Source organism: Sus scrofa, chromosome 1 (genome assembly GCF_000003025.6).
Source record: "Sus scrofa isolate TJ Tabasco breed Duroc chromosome 1, Sscrofa11.1, whole genome shotgun sequence".
Classification (NCBI taxonomy): Eukaryota; Metazoa; Chordata; class Mammalia; order Artiodactyla; family Suidae; genus Sus; species Sus scrofa.
The window spans coordinates 6,689,285-6,715,456 of record NC_010443.5 but is presented as its reverse complement, the minus strand read 5'-3'; the positions used below and the strand labels follow the sequence as shown (position 1 = coordinate 6,715,456).

At 49.4% G+C, this 26,172-nt stretch overlaps 1 protein-coding gene across 1 annotated transcript in view; it reads right to left on the bottom strand.

Annotated features, from left to right (window-relative positions):
• Nucleotides 1–26,172, bottom strand: part of PRKN (parkin RBR E3 ubiquitin protein ligase) — a gene marked incomplete at its 5' end in the record, with an annotated part of 1,032,625 nt that overhangs the window by 15,676 nt on the left and 990,777 nt on the right. Inside the window, 1 exon segment of the mRNA NM_001044603.2 lies at nt 22,759–22,842. Coding sequence (NP_001038068.2) covers nt 22,759–22,842 — 84 coding nt within the window.

Below are 26,172 nucleotides of genomic sequence, written 5' to 3'. Positions count from 1 at the left end.
AAAAATAAACTCCAAATGGCTGAAAGACTTCAATATACGACAGGACACCATCAAACTCCTAGAAGAAAACATAGGCAAAACACTCTCTGACATCAACATCATGAATATTTTCTCAGGTCAGTCTCCCAAAGCAATAGAAATTAGAGCAAAAATAAACCCATGGGACCTCATCAAACTGAAAAGCTTTTGCACAGCAAAGGAAACCAAAAAGAAAACAAAAAGACAACTTACAGAATGGGAGAAAATAGTTTCAAATGATGCAACGGACAAGGGCTTAATCTCTAGAATATATAAGCAACGTATACAACTCAACAGCAAAAAAAACCAATCAATCAATGGAAAAATGGGCAAAAGACCTGAATAGACATTTCTCCAAAGAAGATATACAGATGGCCAACAAACATATGAAAAAATGCTCAACATCGCTGATTATAAGAGAAATGCAAATCAAAACTACCATGAGATACCACCTCACACCAGTCAGAATGGCCATCATTCATAAATCCACAAAGAACAAGTGCTGGAGGGGCTGTGGAGAAAAGGGATCCCTCCTGCACTGCTGGTGGGAATGTAAGCTGGTACAGCCACTATGGAGAACAGTTTGGAGATACCTTAGAAATCTATACATAGAACTTCCATATGACCCTGCAATCCCACTCTTGGACATCTATCCGGATAAAGCTCTACTTAAAAGAGACACGTGCACCCGCATGTTCATTGCAGCACTATTCACAATAGCCAGGACATGGAAACAATCCAAATGTCCATCGACAGATGATTGGATTCGGAAGAAGTGGTATATATACACAATGGAATACTACTCAGCCATCAAAAAGGATGACATAATGCCATTTGCAGCAACATGGATGGAGCTAGAGAATCTCATACTGAGTGAAATGAGCCAGAAAGACAAAGGCAAATACCATATGATATCACTTATAACTGGAATCTAATATCCAGCATAAACGAACATCTCCTCAGAAAAGAAAATCATGGACTTGGAGAAGAGACTCGTGGTTGCCTGATGGGAGGGGAGGGAGTGGGAGGGATCGGGAGCTTGGGCTTATCAGACACAACTTAGAATAGATTTACAAGGAGATCCTGCTGAATAGCATTGAGAACTATGTCTAGATACTCATGTTGCAACAGAAGAAAGGGTGGGGGAAAAAACTGTAATTGCAATGTATACATGTAAGGATAACCTGACCCCCTTGCTGTACAGTGGGAAAATAAAAAAAAAAAAAAAAGAAGGGGCCGTGAGTTCTGTTTGTCCAGGGGTGATGGTTCAGGGAGCACGTAGAGGAGTCGTATCATGAGACATGGTGCAGAGCGGGGCTCGGCGGCGTCGTGCCTGAGTTTCAGGGCTGGCTCCCTCTTCTCTGGCTGTGTAACTGCTGTGTAACCTAGCCTTGGCCTCTGCTCATCTTTCAGTGCCATCGATACAGTCCACACCCCACAAGGGTGGTTGTGGGTCAAGCATATAAACATGCAAGAGCTTAGCACAAAGTCTGGTGCACCCTAAATGCTGAATTCGTGTCTCCTGTGATCAAAATCATTACTTCTCCTCCTCCTCCTCAGCGCATATTTACAGAGATGAGACGGTCTGACTGTGGGAATTTGTAGAAACAGAAAAGACCCCTGAAGTCTCCTTAAAAAAAAAAAAAAATACAGGTAGGAGTTCCTGCCGTGGCTCAGTGGAAACTAATCTGACTAGCATCCATGAGGTCGTAGGTTTAATCCCTGACCTCGCTCAGTGGGTTAAGGATCTGGCATTGCTGTGAGCTGTGGGGTAGGTCGCAGACACAGCTTGGTAACGGTGTTGCTGTGGCTGTGGTGTAGACCGGCAGCTACAGTTCCAATTCGACCCCCAGCCTGGGAACCTCCAATATGCCATGAGTGCGGCCCTAAAAAGACAAAAAAAAAAAAAAAAGACAAACAAACAAACAGGTAAATCCAGAGGGAACTCTACCCAATATTCTGTGATGGTCTATATGGGAAAAGAAGCTGAGAAAGAATGGATGTTTGTATGTGTGATGGAGTCACTTAAGGTGTGCAGCTGAAAAGATTGCAACATTGTAAATCAACTCTACTTCAATAAAATTTTAAAAAATGAAAAAAAAAAAAAAACCCAGGTAAATCAAAGTGCCCTTAAAGAGGTTTTAAATTTCGTGCCCAGAAGACCCTGTTAATACGTATGCAAGTTATAACAACCTGAGAGAATGTTAGCATTCATGTCATCTTCGCTGCTTCAGGAAGCTTATCTGTGACACCTCTTTAGCGGATACTCCTCATACTAAAAGTCAGTTTAAATCTATTATGCAAAGAAGATCCGATTGCCTTTCATTCCTGAAAACAGTTGGCTCAATTCAGATGTGAACATTTTCAGGTGAATGCAGCTCTGAAGTGTGACACCTTGGACAGGAAAATTGAACATCCAGAGAGCAACTCGCTCACTTGCCCCAGCCTTACCGAAAACTCCCACCTCCTGGGAAGGGAGCCGGCCCAACTTTTCCAGAGTCACGGCGGAGCCTGACAGATGGTCTAGTCCAAGGCGGCTGCTTGTGAGCAGCGCGCCCCCTGCTGGTGAATCGGAACACTGCAGCCCCTTTCCGGCACAAAGATGTCAATGAAACTTTTCGCAATCTTTTTTTCTTTTTTTTGTCTTTTTTGTCTTTTTGTCTTTTTGTTGCTGTTGCTATTTCTTGGGCCGCTCCCGCGGCATATGGAGGTTCCCAGGCTAGGGGTCGAATCGGAGCTGTTGACACCAGCCTACGCCAGAGCCACAGCAACGCGGGATCCGAGCCGCGTCTGCAACCTACACCACAGCTCATGGCAACGCCGGATCGTTAACCCACTGAGCAAGGGCAGGGACTGAACCCGCAACCTCATGGTTCCTAGTCGGATTCGTTAACCACTGCGCCACGACGGGAACTCCAACTTTTCACAGTCTTGAAATGATTACTCTCTCCTTTGGGGGGACTATACGTATTTATATAACAGATATATAAGAAGCGAAGGATCCATATATTTATCTATCTCTCTGTGAATTGAGAAAGAAATCGCAGAAGTGCTAGGAGGTAATGGAGCATCTGGCCAAGGGCTGGGTGGATGCTGGGCTGTGTTCTCAGCTCTAAGCTCCAGACTTCCCAGGCCATGCTCTAGAAGTCAATTCGGAAGAATATTCTTGACAGTGACGATAACAGCATGGGTTAGATGTTATACAGCCCTGCCCAGTGGGACCTTGCCTGCTTAGCATATTTTGGGGGAAATGGGACAGCATAAATATTAAGAAGCAAGATTATTAAGTATCATTTATTGGGATTTTTTTTTAAGGTCACACCTGTGGCACATGGCAGTCCCCAGACGAGGGGTTGAGTCAGAGCTGAAGCTGCCGGCCTACACCACAGCCACAGCAACGTGGGCTCTGAGCCATGTCTGTGACCTACACCACAGCTCATGGCAATGCCGGATCCTTAACCCACTGAGCAAGGCCAGGGATGGAACCTGCATCCTCATGGGTACTAGTTGGGTTCTTAACCTGCTGAGCCACAACAAGAACTCCTGCATTTATGGGGAATTTTAAAGTTCTTTGTGTTCCACTATTATCGCAAATTGAAAAATGGGGAACATCTTTATTTGAGCGAGGATGATAAGCTCATTCCCATTTTGGATAATGGAGAGCTCCAGTTCGTGGCTTGCTCAGGTCCGTAATTACTCAAATTACCCATGGAGACTGGATTCTGAACGCAGAAGCATCACTAATGCAATGAGGAAGGCTAAGCCGAGAACAAGCTTGTCCTTTGTGTAAAGGGTTGATGTTCTGGTATAAAGCCGACTATTATTTGCGCTGGAGCTGGCACAGAAGTCCATTCGCTCAGCAAACATGTGCTGGCTGCCTGCGATGTGCCAGGCACCGTTCTAGGTACCAGGGATATCCGAGAAAACAAAAGAGATGAAAACCACAAACCCCAAATCCCCTGCCTCGTGGGGCTTACACGGGACACAGCAGTGGTTCTCAGCCTGGGGTGCGTGTCAGGACCACCCGGAGGCCTTCAAACAGCCCCCCCAACTGTCTCCTCCCAGTTTCTGAATCAGTAGGTCTTGACCTATAGGGTGATGCCTACATAGCTAGTCTGTGGATGACCCTTTGAGAAGGAATAGAACATCTGCCTATACGGCAGTCAACAGGTGCAACAAATTGGGTGTGTGTGTATCTGGGTGTGTGTGTGTGTCTGGGTGTGCTCCAGTTGTCTTGCATGTGTGCATCTAATCTCATTCAGGGCCGACGTACCCCATGGGGTGTGTGTGAGTTGGGGTGTGGATGGACGAGGCCAGAACTGCCTCATTAGCACACAGGGTGACTTATCAAGCTCCACGCGCGGCCTGACACATGTGCAATTCCTTCAGTCCTCTTTGTTTTCCAGCATCTCACCGATGAGGAAAGCCTGGCTTGACGAGGTTGCACAATTCCCTTCACGAGTACCGCAACCAGCGTACCTGTCCGGGTTCTCCAGGGAGACCGAAGCAATAGGATATCCATGTGTGTGGAAAATATGGGGATTCACTTTACAGAATTGGCTCATGGGTGGAGTTTCTCTGTTACAGTCGCAAGGCTGAATTCCTTCTAATCTGGGAAAACAGGCTTGGCGCTCGAGGCCATCAGGTGATTAGGCAAGGCCCACCCTTACTTAAAGTCAACTAACCAATGGGAGAGGTTGACCACACCTACAAGATACCTTCCCAGCAGCCTGCAGCCTCGTGTTTGACAAAACGCCGGCACAGCTGACCCAAAACGTCAGCCATTACAGCTAGCATGGCTGGGACTCATTTTCCAGACCAGACCTGTTTGACCTCAGAACCATGCTGCCCCGGAGGCCTCAAGGATAAGGCTGAGCCGAGAAGAGCTGCCCATTTGGTTCTTACTGAAAATATGAAAACTGGGAAAACAAGAGTGATCAACCCACACGTGCTGACCGTTCACGCGTGCGTTTGGCAGCTGCCTCATTGGACAAGAGGGGGTTAGAGTCGCCGAGCTCTCCCCCCCGCCCCCCGCCCCAAAGCCGGCAGGTCACCTTTTACGTCCCCACCCCATTTCTAATCCATCAGTGAATGAAGGATTCATTGTAGCCGGGACCCAGCTCTCGGTTTTTCACGCCTGCACGTCCCTCAGAAATGCTGCTCCTGTGGAAACACTCCTGATTCTCCTGCCCTGTTGTCCGTTCAAAGGGGCGAGCTTCCTTTTTCCCCCCGGGTGGGTTCCCTTTTGGCCACCGTTTCTTACCAAACGTGTTATTTCCCTTAAGGACTTAGCGCCATCTGGTGGGAGAGCGGAGCTCTGCAGGTGTCTCCTCTCGCTGCTCTCAGAGGACATGCCCGGAATCGGCAGGGCAGGTTTTCTTTGGGCGGAGATGAACCGGTCGGGGTGTGTGTGTGTGTGCGTGTGTGTGTGCGCGCGCGTGTGTGTGTGCGTGTGTGTGATGGGTGGTGAGTGTGTGGGATGTAGGTGTGTTTATGTCGTGTGTGTGTGGCGTGTGTGTGTGTGTGTGTGTGTGCACGTGTGCACACGCTCAAGTGTGCCTCTGTTTGTCTTTCAATGTTGTCTTTCATTTTCTCTCTCGTGCCTGGCATTTTTTAGCACTCAGCCTTAAAAATACCAACCCTCAAGCTTTTACCGTTCTGCGGTGCTTCACAGGGCATAAAATACTTCCCTTCCATCCTCATCTCATTATTTATATCTCAGCTGCCCTAATGGGCACAGTGTGGCAGGGGAGGAAAATGCTGGAAGAATTGGAGTGACTTGCCTGGAAAAGGAGGAAATTCTAGCCGTTCTCAGGGCTCCACCCAAGGCATTTCTGCCCCCCCAGAGCCGACCTTTCACACAGGCTAAGTGCTGGGGACACGGCCCGCAGCTCCAGTGTTGTCTTGGGCACTTACCCGGCCGGCCTGCCCCATTTTTGAAGCAGTGCAAGGGGCCTTCCTATTGAAGGACAGGTGGAAGATGCACCTGTGTTTCCTGGGGCCTGTCCGGTCATGACGTGACTGCATGTCTGCCACCTGCGCATCCAGATCAAGGATTTGAGCAAAGTGGCATCGACAAAGCTGCCAACAAGCGACTCAGGAGCCGCACCCCAAATAACTGTGGACCCAGACCTCTGGGAGTAAAACGTTTCCCCGTGCCCCGCTTGCGTGCCCTTGCGGGAGGGAGGTGCCTGCGGTGAGACAGAGCAACGCATCCTCAGGAATCCATCCTCTGAGCTGGCCCTGAGTCCCTCTCCTTTGCTCCACATCTCTCAGCCTCTGGTTGTAGAACTGAGAGGAGGGATAGGGTCCTGGGTGGGGGGCGCGATCAGCTGGAGATGATTATCTGTGTCTTTATCAGCCTGGGCAGCCCTCGGAGGTGGTCCAGGCGTCTCTTCCTCGACCCACCGAGCCCCTGTGCTGAGATGTCCAGAGTGGACCTGCTGCCTCTCCCTGAACACCTTGCTTTCAGCCTGTGTTTCCTCTTCCAGGGAACAGCGCTGCGGTCCACCCAAGCTGGAAATTCGAGCATCGACGTGAACTCATCACCTCTCTCCTCCCGTCTCTGGATTCACTGCCAAGGTCTGGATCCTACCTCAGGCCATGGCCTCTCCGGGTCTTTGGTTTTTGGGGTGGGGTCGGGGGAGGGTCCTGATTTGAGACTATTTATAAACTCGTAGGCAGTGGCGAATGTCTTGACATGTTGGCTAAGAACATGGGAGGAGCGCTTCTGCAAGACTGAGGACCAAGAAGCAAGGAGTCTGCATAAAAGGCATGTGGATAGACCAGCGAGTGGGTGTGAAATTGACCATGACACACACAGCATGTTAACGTGCCCAGGAGACAGCACCTGCTAGGAAGAGGCTTCCACAAGTAAGCAGAATGAGCCAGCCGGTTGATGTCAGCCAGCCTCTGTCAGCGGCCCCACCACACGGACCCGTGTGGTCAAGGGACTCCCGGACGGAGGAATCGTGGGGGCAGGATGGCCGCTCTGCTGGGACCCCACAGCTGAGGCTTTCACTTGCCAAGGCTGATGTAGGGACCAAAGAAACCCACTTCCCAGCAGAGGACGTGTCACGGGGGTGCATGACCAGGGTACTCAGTGGTCCCATCATGCATCTTATCACCCAGAAGCTGCTGATAAGAGAGGTGGACCTGCCTCTCGAGATGCAGCTGGAGACCCTACACCTGCGGCAGTCGTTGGAGATGAGGTGCTATATTCTTCCAGGTGAGATTCACACCCTAAGTCCACACCCACACCGCAAAGACAACGGTTCAGGAATCGAGGGGCGAAAGTAGGGCTGGTCCCACTTAGCACCACTCTCAGTGCCGTACAGATACAGAGGGCAAATGCTTCTGCCAGGGAACGCATCCGAAGAACTTCAAGCTACAGCTGCCATTTGGTCACTTGATGTGCTGTCTACCCAGAGGCTGGCAGGCGAGGAAAGAAGTCACTGCTGGCGGGGTAACTGACCCTCAGGAGAAAGTGGGGCCGTAGCTACAGAACAGAGGAAGGAGGACTACGGTTGGTACCCAGGCGATTCCCTGAGGCATCACTTGGTTCTCCCCTGCCCATTCTGCAGAGAAAACCACGACGCTCAGGAGCCATGGCTTTAGAATGGCAGGTAACCAGGGGCTCGGACCCATCGGGGGATGGCCTAGAGGGGCTGCGCTGAGGGTGCGGGAGGTTGAGGATGGGTGGCAGGGAAGGAGAAAAAGCCACAACCTCAAGGCCAGCCACCGAGGTGCGAGCTGCTGTCCACCCCACTTCCCTTCCTCTTGTAAACCTCCCCAGTCTCTTCCCCATTTTTGAAGCAGTGCAAGGGGCAGACCGCAGTGAGTGCTCTGCGACTGGCGGCGCCACCAACCCCCCGCTGCTGGGCATGTTGGCAGCAGGCAGCCCTGTGCCAGGTCTCGATCTCAGCTGGAGAAAGCTGCTTCGCCAAGTCATGTTCCCTCCTGGGTCAGGGAGCTCACATCCTCACACTGGGCGATGCGCGGGGGTGAAAGCCTTCCCCCAACCCCACCTTGTGCAGAGCAACGCAGAAGGGCCATCCCAGCTGCAGAGCTCCTTACGGGACAGGCTGAGTCCCTGCTCCATCAGTACCATGGTCTAACTCTGCCCTCTGCCCAACCTGCTTCCTCCACTGTGCTCGGGACCAGTCCCCGTCGTGCCCTGCTTCCTCCACTGTGCTCGGGACCAGTCCCCGTCGTGCCCTCCAAAACCAGTGCTCAAGCCGTAAGAGCCTTAGAGTTTGTTTCCTGGAAACAGGACCTGTTGCAATCACAACTGCTCCCACCCCGTTTTCATAGTGCAGCTCTTGATCTTTCAAAAAACACCCATCTGATGCTGTCCATCTCATTAGAGTCCTTTAATGCTTCTCACTGCCCTTAATTCCGACCTCCTTAACCTGACTGCTGAGACGCTTTATGTGCTGCCTGCTCCCTCCGATGGCCACGACTGCCACCAACTACTGTCTGTTGCCACTGCCACCAACACTTTATGCAACAACCACACTGAGCTTCCTTCACTTCTCGGAACACACAGACCTCGATCTTTCATTTGCTGCTCTCGACCCTCCACCTACGGCACCCTTAGGTCCCACCCTTGCCTGGAGGGTTCCTTGTTTAGCTGTCAGATGTCATGTCTTGCTGTGAACAGTTTCTTAAACCTCTCAGAAGGGTTATAACATCCCAAACTTCCCCTTCTGTGGCTGTTCACATACACTAAATATTTGCTAAGTCGTTTTTCTGTGGCACTAGATTATAAACCTCATGAGATCAGAGGCTGGTCTAAGTTTCATGTTGTATCTGCAATAGCCAGTACTGTGCGTGGTGCACAGTCGGTACTTTATAAATATTTCCTGAATAGCTCTCCTCTTCCTTCTCTTCATTGATTATAGGAAATTAAGACTTCGCTGGAAAAAGTCCAAAAAAGACTGACTTAGCACATAACACAAAGCCCGCAGACGCAATTCCACCGATAGACAATTTAAATTTTTTTAAAGTTAGTTCTTGACAGTTAAAAATAAGCCTGTTTAACATAAACACACAGCTTTCAAGCTACTCGAATGTTAAAACATCACTTTGGGTGATCTGGTGGCATTGGTTCCTCATTTCTGCCTGGTAACCACAGACTGGAGTAACACAGCCAGGTGGCACTGACAAGCCACTCGCGCCCGGCACGGCCTCCGTCACCGTCTGGGTAACGGGGTTTGCTGGCTAGTGTTTCCATATGCTTGTCTGCTGTTGCTCTGTTTGTTTCAATAGGAACGTTAGATGCAACGCATAGGATATCTCTATCCTTCTCAAAGCGCTGAGAGCCCGTGAGTTTCATCCAGCCCATCTGGCTCTTTCAGGGGCGAGCCTGGGGCCCGTCGGCCTTTCCACCTGCCACCGGGAACAGCACTTCCCCGGCCGGCCGTAACCTGCACGTCTCCCTTTTGCAACACGCAGAGCGACACCCGGAAGAACGATCCCCCGGCTGACGTCACCTCGACAACCCCCGGCGGATCACTCTCCATCCCTGCACCTTGCCTGGCTTCTAAATCCACCGCCCAAGGTGTCGTGAGGCTCCGAATGTGGCAGTGGATGTGACAGAGCTCCCTAAACAACCACGAGCGTAAGTGAATCTCTTTCCCCGGCGACATGGGGGCTTTGGTTTTCTAACTGAGGTGGCAGATGGGGACAGTGGTTTCCTGTGGGAGTCTTACTTTCTCTCATGGGTTAAAAGAGAACTGAGACAAAAGCCAGTCCAGAAGCTACTGCCCCTCCCCCACTGTTTTTTTTTTTTTTTTTGGCAAAATAGTTTAACCAACTTATTTGTTATCCTTTAAGACAATCTGTATTGGACATTTTAGAGTTACCATTTTTTTCTCCTTTCAAATCAAGTAGCTAGAATGTTTTTAGTTTTTCAAGAGGGATGATTATTTCAGATCTTGCTAAGAAAGATATTTCCTATCTGAAAATTTGTGTACATATATTCACTTCTAATTTCTCAGTTTTTTTGGGTTTTTTTGTTTTTTGTTTTTTGCTTTTTTAGGGCTGGTTCTATGGCAGTTCCCAGGCTAGGGGTCAAATCAGAGCTGCAGCCACCAGCCTACACCACAGGCACAGCCCTACGGGATCCAAGCTGCATCTGAGACCTACACCACAGCTCACGGCAACGCCGGATCCTTAACCCACTGAGCGAGGCCAGGGATCGAACCCGAATCCTCAAGGATCCTGGCCAGGTTCGTTAACCACTGAGCCATGAGGGGAACTCCTAATTTTCCAGCTTTATTGAGGCATAACTGACACATTTATAAGATGTGAGGCGTACAACCTGATGATATGATACATTGTGTACACGTCGCGAAGGATTCCTCCTCTGAAGTTTAACAATCCATCACCTCACGAATTTACCTCCTCCCCATTTTTTCTTTTTTGGGGGGAGGACAGTTAGAGTCTTGCTCTGTTAGCAAATTCCACTCATACAATGCAGCGCTATCAACTATAGTTACCATTATCATACATTAGATTCTCAGATCTTGTATATATATTTTTTCTTTTTCATTTTTGGCCGCCCCTTGGCACATGGTGTTCCCAGGCCAGGGATCAGATCTGAGGTGCAGTTGTGACCGATGCCGCAGCGGGGGCAGCTCTGGATCCCTAACCCACTGTGCTGGGGATAAACCTGCGTCCCAGTGCTCCAGAGACACGGCCGATCCCACTGCCCCACAGCGAGGGGGGGGGGCAAGACCTTCACGTCTTATAACCGAAAGTTTGTTCCCTTTCACTGGTCTCTCCCTATTTCTCCCACCCCTCAGCTCCCACTGCTGTTTCTGAGTTCAACTTTTAAAACATTATTTTTTTTACAGAGTAAGTGATACAGTGCAGTTTTCATCTTTCTCTGTCTGGCTTTTTTTTTTTTTTTGCCTGCCCCCTTTGTGCTGAGCCCTGGAGGGATAGGCAGCTAAGAAGAGCTTCTTTGTGCTCCAGTCCTATGGGACTCCTGAATGGAAGCCTCCTGGTCCATCAGACCAGGTGTTTGGGGACCCATCTCCCGCGCAGTGGCCTTAAAAGCTGCAATGCAGACAAGCCCACAAGCGTCTTCCAGGGAGGCAATGGTGTTTGCACTGGTTTTGAGGGAGAAGCCCGAGAGCGTTCCCTGGCTCCCCCAGTCTTTGGGGAGATCCCAGCCAGCGCCTTGTGTCTGCTACATTAAAAGCCTGGCTCTGAGACAGCACGTTTCAATGTTGTGTAGATAAACCTCTTTCAGAGACAGACTGAGGGATGGGTGATTTGCCTGCGTCTGCTGCTAAGCCCCGGGGGGGCACAGCCATGGTGCCTCTGTTAAAATGTTGAGATTTTAAAATTTCTTTGTTGTAATCTCAGGAGGCTTCAGAACCTGAGCCCTGTGGGTTTTCAGGGCTAGCTGCTTGGGGAGCCCGTCCCTCTGGTGAACCCCAGAGGTAGGGTCCAAACCCTTGGCGTTTCAGGAGAAGCTGATGGTTGGGAGTTTCTTGACAGCTGTAAGGCACAGTGCTGGGGTGGGTTTAAGGGCAAGATGATGTCTCAGCCTTCCCTGCCTGCTTCCGTGCGGGGATTCTCTCCGTGGTTGGTGCGTAGGAGTCACTCGGCGAGTCTCTGGTCTCCTTCACTGCACAGTGTGTAACTCTGCAGGCAATTTTACTGTGCTTTGTTGTACTGCACCCACAGACATCGTTTTTACAAAGTGACGTTTTGGGACAGCCCTGCCTGCAGCGAGTCTACTGGTGCCACTTTTCCAATAGCACCTGCTCACTCTGGCCTTTGCGTCACATTTTGGTAATTCTTACAAGATTTCTTACTTTTCCATTACGACTGTACTGGCGAGCTGTGATCGGTGACCTTTGACGTTGCTGTGGTAACTGGAGGCACCACGAACGGCGCCCACCTGAGACTTTGAACTTGAGGGATAAATCTGCGAGTGTCCGGACGGCTCCATAGACGAGTGCTCCCTGTCTCTCTCCCTTTCCTCAGGCCTGAGGCATACGAGCACTGAAATTAGGTCAGGTAATAACCCTGCAAGGGTCTGTAAGTGTTCACATGAAAGAAAGAGTTGTGAGTCTCTCTGCTCAAATAAAAATCCAGAGGTGATTGGCGTTCCCGTCGTGGCGCATTGGAAGCGAGTATCCATGAGGATGCGGTTCGATCCCTGGCCTCACGCAGTGGGTCGGGGATCCGGCATTGCCGTGAGCTGTGGTATAGGTCTCAGACGCGGCTCAGATCCCTGTGTTGCGGTAGCTCTGGCGTAGGCCGGCAGCGGTAGCTCCCATTCGACCCCTGGCCTGGGACTCCCAAAGGCTGTGGGTTCAGCCCTAAAAAGCAAAAAAAAAAAAAAAAAAAAAAAAAAAAAAAAGCTAGAGGTGATTGAGCTTAATGAAGAAGGCAAGTCCCAAGCCTGGACAGACTGAAAGCCAGACTTCCTGCATCAGCTATTCAGTCAAGGTCTCAAAATGCAAAGGAAAAGCTCTGGAAGGAAATTTAACACATGCATGATAAGGAATTTAAACAGCTGCATTGCTGATGGGGAGAAAGTTTGAGTGGCCTGGATGGAGGAGGAAACCAGCACAACACGCCCTTAAGCCGAAGCCTAAGAGCACGGCCAATGCTCTGAAGCCTCAGAGGTGAGGAAGCTGCAGAAGAAAGGGCTGCATCTGGCAAGGCTTGGCTCACGAGGCAGAAAGAATGAAGCCATTTCCCTGACACCAAAGTACAGGGTGAGCCAGCAAGTGCTGATGCAGAAGCTGTAGCGTTTCTCCAGAAGATGTAGCTACGCTCACTCATGAAGGCTGTTACCCCAAACAGCAGATCAAACAGCCTTCTCTTGGAAGAAGGTGATATTTAGGATTTTCAGAGTTAGAGAGGCGAAGTCAATGCCTGGCAGAAAAGCTTCAAAGGACAGGCTGACTCTCCTGTTAGGGTTACATGCAGCAGGTGATTATAAGTGGAAGCTCTGCTTATTCACCAGCTGGAAAATCCTAGGATGCTAAGAATTATGCTCCATCTGCTCGGCCTGTGCTCTGTAAAAGAAGCAACAAAGCCTGGGTGATGGCACCTCTTTTTACAGCGTGGTTTACTGAATATGTTAAGCCCACTGTGGAGACCTATGGCTCAGAGAAAAAGGTTCCTTTGGAGGCAGGGGATAGATGGGCTGGAGGATAGGTACTTACAACTGGCCTCTTGTTTACACTTCCTGAGGCAGGAGAGAGGTGGGCTCCTGGACAGTCATTTACAACCAGCCCCCTAGCGATACTTCAAGATAGAAACAACAACAGGCACAAGGCAAATCATTGGAACGTGTCTTCTGCGAACTCCTTAAACAATGGTAACGACAGGATCAAAGGGGGGCTGAGCCCTGCGTGGGTGAAAGGCCAAGAAGTCACATACTTCTTATCTTCAGGGTCAGGGAGGCCCCAACTATACATGTGCAGAGAGCCCCATCTGGGTCAGAAAGGGAGGAGGTGCCAGGCCATAATAAGTCTGCATAACCTTCCCATCATGCCTGGCTTTGGAATCCAGCTTGGCCAAAAATGTGCACACAGACCTGGGAGGGCCCTGGGTCTGGTCAGGTGCGAAACATAGAACAAGCTAATTGCCTAAAGGTAAAAAAAGACCCGGAAGAGCTGTCCTATATAAGTGGTTTAAACCACCTCTCTGGCTGCTCCTCATGCGGGGATGCCCACACCTGCCCTCTTCCTTTGGGTGTGTGTCACTGCGCTGCTTCTGCCTTAGATAAACAGACCGATTCTCTGGGTGCTCTCCCCCATGCCTAACTGTGTTTCCGACAATAAACTTTGTAGCTGTTTTTAACAGTCTTTGCCTCCTTAAAACATTCTTGCTTTCAACAAGGGGCATGAATCCCAGCAATTCTGCTTGTAGCCTTTAGCTAGTCTAGTGGCTGGGATTCCTGGTTTTCACCCAGGCTGCTCAGGTTCAGTTCCTGAGCAGAGAATTAAGATCTTGCTTCAAGCCATCACTCACTGCTGTCTCTCCAAGTTCACTTTCAAGATATTACTGCTCATTGACAGTGTGCTTGGTCACCCGAGAGTCCCATGGAGACGCACGAGGCGACTTGTGTTGTTTTCACGCCTGCTAACACAGCATCCATTCTGCAGCCCAGGGACCATGGAGTCATTTCAACTTTTAAGTCCCACTACTTAAGAAATACAATTTGTAAGGCCATACCTGCCATTGATAGTGATTCCTCTAATTGACCTTGGCCAAGTAAATTGAAGACTTCTGGAAAGGATTCACCCATCTAGAGGCCGTAAAGAACAATCATGATTCAGGGGAAGAGGCCGACATATCAACAGTCACAGGAGTTTGGAAGAAGTTGATTCCAACCCTCATGGATGACTTGGAGGCGTTCAAGATTTTAGGGGAGAAAGTACCTGCAGCTGGGGTGGAAATAGCAAGAGAACTAGAACTAGACATGGAACCTGAAGATGAGACTCAGTGGCTGCCATCTCATGATAAAGCCTTATGAGTAAGGAGTTGCTTTTTTTTTTTTTTTTTTTTTTTTGTCTTTTTGCTATTTCTTGGGCCGCATATGGAGGTTCCCAGGCTAGGGGTCAAATCGGAGCTGTAGCCACCGGCCTACGCCAGAGCCACAGCAACGCGGGATCCGAGCCGCGTCTGCAAACTACACCACAGCTCACGGCAATGCCGGATCATTAACCCACTGAGCAAGGGCAGGGACCGAACCCGCAACCTCATGGTTCCTAGTCGGATTCGTTAACCACTGCGCCACGACGGGAACTCCAGGAGTTGCTTCTTACGGATGAGTAAATAAAGCTGTTTCTTGAGATGGATTTTACTCCTGGTGAACAGGCTGTGAAGATGGCTTGAAATGATAACAAAGGACTTACAATATTACCTAAACCCTTGATAAAGCAGCGGCAGGATTTGAGAAGATTGACTCCAATTTTGAAAACAGTTCCGCTGTGGGTAAAATGCGACAGAGAAAACTGTTCACGGAAGACTCAGTCGGTGTGGCAGACGTCATTGTTGCCATATTTTAAGAACCTGCCACAGCCGCCCCAACTTCAGGGACCACCACTCTGATCAGTCAGCAGCCTTCAACAGCGAAGCAAGACCTACCACCAGCAAAAAGATTATGACTTGCTGAAGTCCCAGAGGATAGCATTTTTTTTTTTTTAGCAATAAAGTATTTTAAAATTAAGTTGTGTATTTTTATTGGACACAGTGCTACTGCCCACTTAATAGAAGACAATAAAATGTTAACTTTCACATGCAATGGGGAACAAAAAAATTGTGTCTCACTTTATTGTGATATTCACTTTGTTGCGATGATCTGGAATTGAACTTGCCCTGTCTCGGAGGGGTGCCTGTATGTTTTGTGTGTCTGTGGGAGGAGGGGAGCTCAGGAGCTCCTGCGTCCCTGCGGCGCGTCTTGGTCTACCCCCTCCTGCCCTGCTTGCAGCTTTCCCAGCTTCATGGGGAGGATGGACACATGGGATGAAAGAAGGAGCTGTCATTCATTCGGGAACATTTCATGCATGCCTCCTATATGCGAGGCACTGGGGTTGTAAAGACAAAACAGGTATGGAGCTCCCTGGCGGCTCATCAGGTTAGGATCTGGTGTTGTCCCTGCTGTGGCTTGGGTCACTGCTGTGGGCATGGGTTTGATCCTTGGCCCCAGAACTTCCACATGCAACAGGTGTGGCCAACACCCCCCCTCCCCAAATAAAAACAAAACAAAACAGGTACAAACCTTGCACTAAGGAAGTTGAGAATTTTAGTGAAGATACAGAGAAATGATATTTCAGTGTAATGAATGTGTAACAGAGGTGCGTGTAGTCGTCTGAGAGCTTGGAGGAGGGAGTGGGGTGGCTGCATGGAGGAGGTAACATATGACCTGGGTCTGGAGGTTGAGTAGGTGCTTGGCAGGCAGGGATCAGCTCAGTCCCATGAGACACTGGATTTCTTCATCAGAGGGAGAGCAGTCACTGTTCCCAAACTGCCTTGATCAGGTGCAGCCAAGGAAAAGACTAAACTCTGGCGGTCTCAGTGTGCCTTCCGTGGAGTTGGGAGCATATACCATCCACGGCTTAGAGCCCCTGGGAGAGTGAATCGATTGATGTGGTTTACAAGAGCAAGTGTTTACTTATCAGAAAGCCTCCAGGGGAACTATGTGCAGGGCAACCCATTGGACAGAACTAAGCCAGCACAGGCAAGAAGAAGCAGATGGAGCTGGACTCTCATTAGCCTGTGATGGATTGATCTTCTGTCACTGTTTTCCCAAACCCCCAGCACTTTCAACTTAAAGCTTGTTCAATATTTTAAAACCAATTTAAAACCAATTTTGGGGTTTGCTTTGGAAAAAAAAAAGTTGCAGTAATCAAAAAATGCATTAGGTTTAGGGTCAAGCAGCCTAACGGATGGGAAAAGCGTGATTGGGCCCCAGGAGACATGGGCTGGGTAGTATAATATCAAAGCACAGAAACCGCTCAGCCCTAGAGGGAGATGGTGCAAGTAGCCCCAGATGGCGAAAAGGAAAATCCTTTCACACGGAGGGGACTGAAAGGACATCTGAAGGGGGCTAATGAGGGTTTTTTGTTGTAATAGCAACATTCACACAATGAGGACCCATCTGATGCCTTCTGTCCCAAGGGGGAGGCTGCCATTCGATTTTTATGGTTAGATGTTCGGAGGGTCAGCCGGTTAGATTTGGGGTCAGTGCGCTTGCAGAGGGCATCCATGTGGAGGTCACAGCTCTTTGAGCGAAATGAAGGCGACAGAAAATAAACGGGTTCTGTTTGAAGACAAACCTTTTCATTCTCTTGCCAAAAGGAACCGGCTCTTTCCATTGGACGAAATAGCTTGGGGGGCTCCTCCCGTTCCACGTCCAGAAGTAGCTATGGTTGAAACGAGGACCCTGGAGACACAGCACTCCAGCCCCAAGAGAGTAGACGGGTCGCTGCGTTTTCTTTCATTCTCTCCTCCGCCCTGCACGTGGAAAGCTGAAATCCATGGGCTGTGATCCTTGGGTCCCCTGCGGCTGGCTTTCCATTGGGTGTGGCCAACGGTTGACGTTAGCAAGAGACCAGAGGGTGGGAGAGAGGGGTCCCCGAGGTGTCTGTCCTCACCCCGTGGGCTCCGGCTCCTGAGGGTACTTCCTGAGTCACGCCATCTCCTCCTCTCGGCTCTTCAGGCCGAGGCAGTCACGCTGGACTCCGATTTTGGTTCTTGCGACCCTTCCCTACCATGGTAAGTCATCCGTGACCCTTCAACTAAAATCTCTTCACGTGCTCATCGGGGTAGAGCTCTCTCTTCCGCGGGACCCTGAATGGATCAGAACTTGGAAAAAATAAAGCGGCAGCAAACCCCCTCCATACTACTGGCCTTTGGTTTGCAGGCAAGAGTGGACTGGCAGACTTTTCTAGTTTGGTTGGTCCACCTGATTTGCTTTCAAATAAGAGGCATGTGAGGCTGGCCCAGGTATCTGGAGCTCCAGGCAGGAAGGATGCTCTTTTCAGAGAGGTCTTGCTGTAGGGCCATCTCTTTCTGAATTTTCTCTTGAATAAGCCTGTCTTGAATTAATGATTCCTTCTCTGAATTCCCATCATATTGATTGTGCAACATTTGTGGCATCCTATAAACGTAAATTCCATGAGAGCAGGGACTGTATCCCCAGAGCCTATAACTTATTACAGATGTTTAATACCGAGGCAGAATATTAACGCAGGTAGTTAGTGTTGGATACATTCATTGATAGGGATATTGATTAACATCTGTGGCTTAAGGGCTCCAGGGAGTAACACCTCCACAGGCCTTGTTTCATTACAGGAAATGCACATTCCCCACAGGCTGTGTTTACTACAGGAAATGCAAAGCTCTACTGACAAAAAAAGGAATGAGAGGAATGGTGCTTTAATCTAAGGAAAGAAAAGGACAAAACAAAACAAAACAAACAAACAAAAAAACCAAAAAACACACAAAACCCAAAAACCAAAAACTTTCAGGACATTTCCAACCCCAAAAGCCCTATTGGACAAGGACTGATAGAGGCAACTGAACAAGGCCAATGGGAGAAAACCACATTTTTCTGGACCCCACATTGGTGTCCCTCCCTGCCTTTAAGAGATTAAAATCCCTATAGGACAATAAAGAAGGGGCTCTTGTCCCCCCTCCCAGCTGTTCTGGGAGCGATTTGCTTTCCTTTAATAAAGACTTCGCTAGCTTGCTGCCTGTGTGTTTGTGGAGTTCATTCTTTGACTGCTGTCAACAAGAACCCGGATTCTGGTATCATCTTTCCAGTATCATCACTGTTTATTGAATGATTGAAAGAATGTCAGTTTCTTTATAGATGCCCCTGTGGAAAGAGAATGTTGCCTGCCATCCCAGTGAACAACCCATGTTGCCTGAACCCAAGCCATTGGCCTCTACAGCTGCCCCTCCCCAACAACGGTAGACGCCCCCCGGCCCCCACAAGGGGAATTCATGATGGAGAAAACCAAGAAATATTTCATGATCTGGATACTGGCCCTAGATAGTTACCATGCATATCTAAGGAATAATCCCAAAGAGCCCAGGCTGTTGCCTTTTCCCATATCCAGTAAAGCATCAAAATCGTTAACTTGAGATGTCCGTTTTGCATGATCAGCAGTAATCTTTTGATTTCCACTACGTTTTCTTTTTTTTCCAGCAAAAACTCCTACATACCCTGGCTCTTTTCTTATCTCTTCGGAGCAGATCTCAGAGCTATTCCTGAGAAGCTATTCCAGGCTGTAGTCCTCAGAAACCTCCCCAGACAAAACTGAACTCCCACCTTGTAGGTTGTGTGTGTTCCTTCAGTCCGTACCACCATCACGCAACAACCTTCTCTCTGACGTCTCTGAACCCGATCCTGTCTTGGGGAGGCAGGAATGGATGGAACGGTCTTGTTGAAGAGTCTTGCCACTCAGTCCATTTGGTGCCCTTTCGGAATATTCTTTGTCATCCTTATACCCCATTGTCCTGTTGACAAACTCTGACCCACCTTCCATGACTCGTCTGGGGAAGCATTATACAAAGCTATGGTCACTGAACTTTGCTGTAGCAAATTCTTACCATGATTTCTTTCCCTCGAAGTCTCCCCGGTGACCTTCTGCAGAGAAATGTACTTCTCTGCGTTTTCTCGCAGAGTCCAGCAGGACGCAGGGTCTGCGCAAATGCTCGATTTAATGACTGCTAATTGATGGGGTTTGCAGACACCCTGGCCTCTAGATACTGGCCATCGGCTCTTAAGGCAAGCGCTAACTTTCTCTCTCCCTCATTTCTGGGTGGCTTTTCTTCTTTTACTGTGGGGCCGCCTCAACCGTTAATAGCACACTGTCTGCTTCCTCTAGATGGGGGGGATTATTGAGTGGATCACGCCCCTGGAAGCTTCAGGATGAGCAATGCTCTGATTTCAAATAAATAGACGTTCGGGTATCGTGTAAGGCTCTGTCCGTGTTTATTGTAGTTGGAGCATCAGGGCGAAAATTGCTGGAACCCACCCATTCCCCAACAGCCTCAGGTTCCAGTCCGGTCTAGACCTCTGGCCCCAGGCAGGGGAGGTCTCAGGGTCATTATTACTCCCGAAAAGAGGGCCTAGTGAGTTTTCATTTGAATTCCCCCCCCCCCCACTTCCAAGCTAAAATAAATCCACAGACTAAGAGCCTTTGCTGCCTCTTCTATAGAAATGACAATTCAGTCCTAAATCTCCCAATAGGCTCAGGGCCAGCATTTTAGGAGCCGCTGAGAAGACCTGAATTCACTCATTATGTTTCTTTAGTTACGCGAATGTTGAGTAAATACATCCACAAAGCACCTTACAAGTGTTCCTTTTATTATGCTCTCATTTTAGCATTTTTAAAGTTCTAGTATTTAAAATTCTATACTGTGACATTAAAATTGCTCTGGAATTTCTATGTTTGGGTATGAGGTTCCTGTCAATAAAATGACTAAAGGATTTATCCGGGTAGACTTGGTGTTTATACCCTTGCTAACGTCTATGTCAGGAGACACATAATGAGCAAATTCATCAACTGTGCTCAAGTTTTTACTCCTGTCCCTTAAGGTTTGGCTGATCATAATTAATAAATAAAAGAAAATGTATTTGCATTTCCCTAAGCCTGATCTAGCACAGCACAGGGTAAGGCTCAGTACACACGGTCTTTACCTAATCAAGACTGAGAGATGGTTGAGCAGAGTCCATGAGACTGTAAACAGCCCTTTGCAGGAAACTGCCCTCAGCAGAAAACCCCTTTTCTTGTCATTTTAGCAAAGCTACATTGTAACTAATGTTTTCTTTTTCTTTTTGGGCCACCCCATTGAGGCACCATACTAACTCAGGTCGCGAGTGTAGGAGCGCGGGCTTCCATGCCTTCTTTGATAAGGCTATTGATGAACATTTGCGGCTTTAGGGCTCCAGGGAGTAACATCCCCATAGGCCTTGTTTACTGTAGGGAGTGGACCTGCGCCCAGATGGACATCAATCCCTAACCCCCTGTGACTCAGTTTACAGGAAGAAAAAGGCAAAGGAACCATGAGACTTACGGGACATTTCCACCCCAAGACCCCTATTGGACAAGGACTGATACAGGTAACTGGGCAAGGCCAATGGGAGACAAGCACATCTTTCTTGGTACCCCTCCCCCATTTTTAAGGGATAAAAGCCCCTATAAGACAATAGAGAGTGGAAGCTCTTCTTCCCCCTCCCAGCCTGTCCTGGCAGCTGTTTGCTTCCCTGTAAAAAAGACTTTGCTTGCTTGCTGCCTGTGTGTTCACCAAGTTCATTCTTGGGCTATGCGAACAAGAACCTGGATCCCAGTAACATCCTTCTGGCATCACCATGGCATACGGAGTTCGAATTCGAGTCACAGGTGCAGCTAAGCAACACCAGGTCCTTTTTCCCACTATGTGGGGCCTGGGATCCAGTCTGCGTCCAAGTGCTGCTGCTGATCCTGTTGCGCCACAGTGGGAACTCTTGTAACTAACTTTTAAACCAGGCACCCCCATGCTCTACTCATCTCTGGCCCCAGTGAACCTATCAAATCTTGTTTTTTCTAGCTTTTTTTTTAGGGCTGCACCCATAGCATATGCAGATTCCCAGGCTAGGGATCGAATCAGAGCTATAGCTGTCAGCCTACACCACAGCCACAGCAACACTAGATCCGAGCCTCGTCTTGGACCCACACCACAGCTCACGGCAATGCCGGCTCCTTAACCCACTGAGCCAGGCCACAGATCGAACCCGAAACTTCATGGTTCCTAGTCGCATTGTTTCCTCTGCGCCACCATGGGAACTCCACCGATCAAATCTTTTGATCACACAACACCTTGCCTAACCTGTAGGTTCTGTCTGTAGATCAAAGAAGTGGAAATGAAGAATCAGATGGAAACGGAGAATCAGAATTAGCAGACGCCGGGCTCTCTCCCCGAGCTTTCCCTCTGGTAATCTCCCCAACACGCTGTGTCAACAAACCGTGTGAACGAGACGATGTCGAAAGAGGGATCGCAAGAAGTCAGCGTGAGCCTGCTCTGAGCCCCCATCTCGATGACTAACTGAGATCACGTCCCTTCTCCCTTTTTTTTCCTTTGGTCTTTTTTTTTGCCATTTCTAGGGCTGCTTCTGCGACATATGGAGGTTCCCAGGCCAGGGGTCGAATCGGAGCTGTAGCTGCCAGCCTACGCCACAGCCACAGCAATGCAGCATCCGAGCCTCGCCTGCGACCTACACCACAGCTCATGACAATGCCGGATCCTTAACCCACTGAGCGAGGCCAGGGATCAAACCTTCAACCTCATGGTTCCTAGTTGGATTCGTTAACCACTGCGCCATGACGGGAACTCCCCCTTTTCCCTTTAAGAACTGTCACGGCTGAGCAGAATCTTCAGAGATGGTTTTGGGGGACACTGAGACCACCATCTCCCCAGACTGCCAGCATTCTTACAAAAAGCACTTTCCCTTTCTACAGCTGCCTCTCGGTTACAGATTTTCGGGTGGCGAGCAGCCGGATTTGAGGTTGGTGACAGTACTGCTAAAAAGACCAGTAATGACCTCCTTGCATCGTACAATACTTCTGCCAGGCCACTCATACAGATAGTTTTCACCAAATCATTTAAACAAAGGCACTTTTGAAAAAAAGATAATGTGAGGTCAGTTCTGATTTCCCTGATTTGGAGATGGTTAGTGCTTTCTCTCTCTTTTCAAAAGACCCCTCTGTTCATGCCAGGCTCCTGCTCCTGGGAAAAACTCTCATGGAAGAACCAGCACAGCCCACGTGGCCAGTAGGGAGTCTGTGTCCCAGCCCCGAGGAAAGGAGTGTTTCTGAAGGGATCCATGGATGGGTGGCTGAAGGCTGCTAGTCTGGATCTTCTTCTTCGTCTTTTTTTTTTGTTTTCTTTTTAGGGATGCACCCGAGACATATGGAAGTTCCCAGTCCAGGGGCCTCCATTACAGCCACAGCAACGCAGGATGTGAGCTGCGTCTGTGACCCACACCACAGCTAACGGTTACGCTGGATCCCCAACCCGCTGAGTGAGGCCAGGGATGGAACTCCCGTCCTCATGGACACGAGTCGGAATCATTTCTGCTGCGCCACAGCGGGAACTCCTGGGTCTGGTTCTTATTGGTTTCAATTGGAAGCTGTGAGGGTCTCCGGAGACAGCGCTTGTCCCCGATGCCTACCTCGAGCCCAGCTGTGAGGAAGGAAGCGAACACTGTACCTGAGCCACCGCTGCTGAGGCCTCAAACAGGGCGCTGCATTCGCCTTCGTGGTACGACTCCTTACAGTCCCGGCAGAAGACGAGCTGCAGAGGAACACACGTGGGTTAGAGGGGGGCTTGCCGGCCACCTTTGGTCACCGCACAGTTTTTCTGTTCCAAGCTCGTTCCAGTCACGCCTCAGACAAGGGTGATGGTTTCTGAGGCAACTACTCTTTGCAAAGAGAAGTAGAGTTTTATATATTTATTTATATATATGCAGTTTTTTTCTCAGGCTGCATCTGAGGTGTATGGAGGTTCCCAGCCTAGGGGTAGCCATCAGCCTACACCGCAGCCATGGCAACACTGGATCCGAGCTGCGTCTGCGACCTATACCACAGCTCATGTCATTGCTGGATCCTTAACCCACTGAGCGAGGCCAGGGATCGAACCCGGGTCCTCATGGCTACTAGTTGGGTTCATTAGTCCCTGGGCCATGATGGGAACTCCAAAGTCTAGTTTATATTTTGATGGCATTGATCACGCTTTACCAAAGAGTGTTCCAAGCCCTGCAGCGGGGTTTCAAACATGAATGAGGGACCTTTCCTTTCTTTAAGCTGTTTCTAGCCTAGCAGAAGAGATAGACATGCAAAGAAATACCAGTAGCCAAGGGTTGTTGGTGTTAGAATACGAGGAAAACAATTTCAGTCAAGAATTTCGAGTCTAATGTGTGTTTATCTACCTAAAGGGTTTATGTATCTATGTTAATGGACTTGTTTTTGTACGAGAAGCCCATTATGAAAGAAGAAGGCACTGTCATGGGTTGAAAGACGTAGCTGCAAATTCATAACCCCCAGCATCGCAGCATGTGACTGTGTTTGGAGATGGGCCTTTAAAGAGGTAAGTGACATAGAGTGAGGTCTTTAGGGTGGCCCAGTGCAATAGGACTGGTGTCCTTATAGAGGGGATTGGGAAAGAGACACACACAGCCTGACAGTGACCTTGGGAAGGTCACTGTAGCCAAGGAGCGAGGCCTCAGAAGAAACCAACCAACCTCACTGCCCCCTCGTTCTCAGACGCTGCGCCTCGTGAACTGGGAGATTACGTTCCCGTTGCGCGAGGCCCTGGCTGTGCGGTGCTGTTACCGCGGCCCCGGGACGCTCATGCAGGGCTGGCGAGGATCTTCTCGCCCGGAGACCTTGCCCCTTTCGGAATCAAGCGCCCATCCCCATCTTACAGAGGAGGAGGCTGGGGAGCGCCTGCTGGGCGGGGAAGCGGTCTGGCGGGCGTCTGGGAGCGCGGGGCCCCTTCAGAACATCCTTCCCCATCACCACCCTGCCCTAGAGGCTGCTGTGGTGGCCGAGGGGGTGGGCTCTGCAGCCTGACACATTGGGCTGGAGTCCTCATGCCATCACCTGCCAACCACGGCTCCTTGGGACAAACACCTTGACCTCCACGCCCCAGTTTCTGCTGAAAAAACCCGGAAAACCATGATAACTCTCTCATAGGACCATCGTGAGGGGTCCGTGAGATGACATATACCAAGCGGCTACAACCGTGCCTGGCATACATTGCATTCTCAGCTTTAGGAGATGCCAGTGACGCATTGTTCCCCTACCTAGTCGCACAGCTGGAGAGGAAGCTGACTCCCTGGAAAAGTGGTCCTTCCGTGATCACTTCCTAGGTGGGGAGTAACGGCTCTCACAGCAGAAGCCGTATTTGCAGATGATGTTCTACCAGGGGGGAGAGCGTGGGCAACAAGCATGGCGGTTTTCGAGAACAGGTGCAGCGTGATCGGGTACCCTTCGCATCGAGAGGCAGGCTCTCTATCCCTTCTGCTTAAACCTGGGTGTGTGGACGCTTGGCCAATGACATATGGTAGAAGTGACAGCACGCCTCTCTTGGGGGGTCTAGGCCTTCAGAAACGGGCAGCTTCCACTCTCTGTCTCTTGCGACACTTGCCCAGCCATCCCTGGAGAAGTCCACGTGGAGAGGCACCGAGGCCCCCAGCTAACGGCCCCGGCCGAGCTGTCAGCGGACAGCCAGCTCCCCCGGGCAGTGATGTGTCAGAGCTAGACTTCAAGGGGACCTTTCGGCTCCTGGAGGGGCTGCTCCTGCTGACCCCACGTGGAACAGCGACAAACTCCAAATCACAGGTTTGTAGGCAAAACCAAAATAAAGCAAGGCGGGAACAAGATTGTTGCTGTTTTATGTTTGTATTTTATTATTATTATTTTTTAATGCTTTTTATTTTTTCCCATTACGACTGGTTTAAATTGACAGCTGGCTCTGTCAATTTTCTACTGTACAGCAAGGTGACCCCGTCACACATACATGTATACATTCTTTTTCTCCCATTATCATGCTCCATCCTAAGGGACTAGATATAGTTCCCAGTGCTACACAGCAGGATCTCATTGCTTATCCATTCCAAAGGCAAGAGTTTGCATCCATTAACCCCAAATTCCCATCCATCCCACTCCCTCCCCCTCCCCCTTGGCAAACACAAGTTGTTGCTGTTTTAAATCACTAAGTTTTGGGGGTGTTCTTCACCCAGCAATTGATAACCCATGCAGCAATGGTATCCAATGTCTGGAAGACTCAAAAAAGTTCCAGGGATTTGAGAGTTCTCCAATTGACATAGCATGAGTCAGGCATTTAGCTCAGTTTTGTTTAAGATAAGACTTATTCCTGGAGTTCCCGTATGGCTCAGTGGTTAACGAATCCGACTAGGAACTATGAGGTTGTGGGTTTGATTCCTGGCCTTGCTCAGTGGGTTAAGGATCCAGCGTTGCCGTGAGCTGTGGTGTAAGCTGCAGGCGCGGCTTGGATCCAGCGTTGCTGTGGCTCTGGCATCGGCTGGTGGCTACAGCTCCGATGAGACCCCTAGCCCGGGAATCTCCATATGTTGAAGGAGCAGCCCTAGAAAAGGCAAAAAGACAAACAAATAAAAAAAGACTGATTCCAACTGCTAAGCAATCCCCCCAAAAAACACGGTATAGAAAAACCAGCTTTATCCCCAAATGCATCCCTAAAACGCATCTCCACTCAGCCTTGCCTCAGCATCACAGCCCATCCGAGGCATCCGTTCCTTCATGTTGTGTCCACCATGGAGACAGACTCCGTTCCCATATTCAGTTTCCTGTTTTAGCAACTCATCTGAAAATTATTTTAATCCCAGGACATAACAAAGAAGAAAGACGAGTATTAAGTAAGAGAAGGGCCTCTTCTACAGACAACCTGTCCTGCCAGTGCATCCAGAGCCTTACAGCCTTCTTATCTCTTCTTACAGCAAAGAGACGGAGCCAAAGTTTCAGGCTGGTGGGAGAGGGCTGTGTCAGGATGGCCTTTACACAAACCACCATAGCACTGCTTTTAATGTCTGACATCTTAATTGTCCCTGAATTGAAAGCTAATCCAGTGGAGATCCTTCTCGAG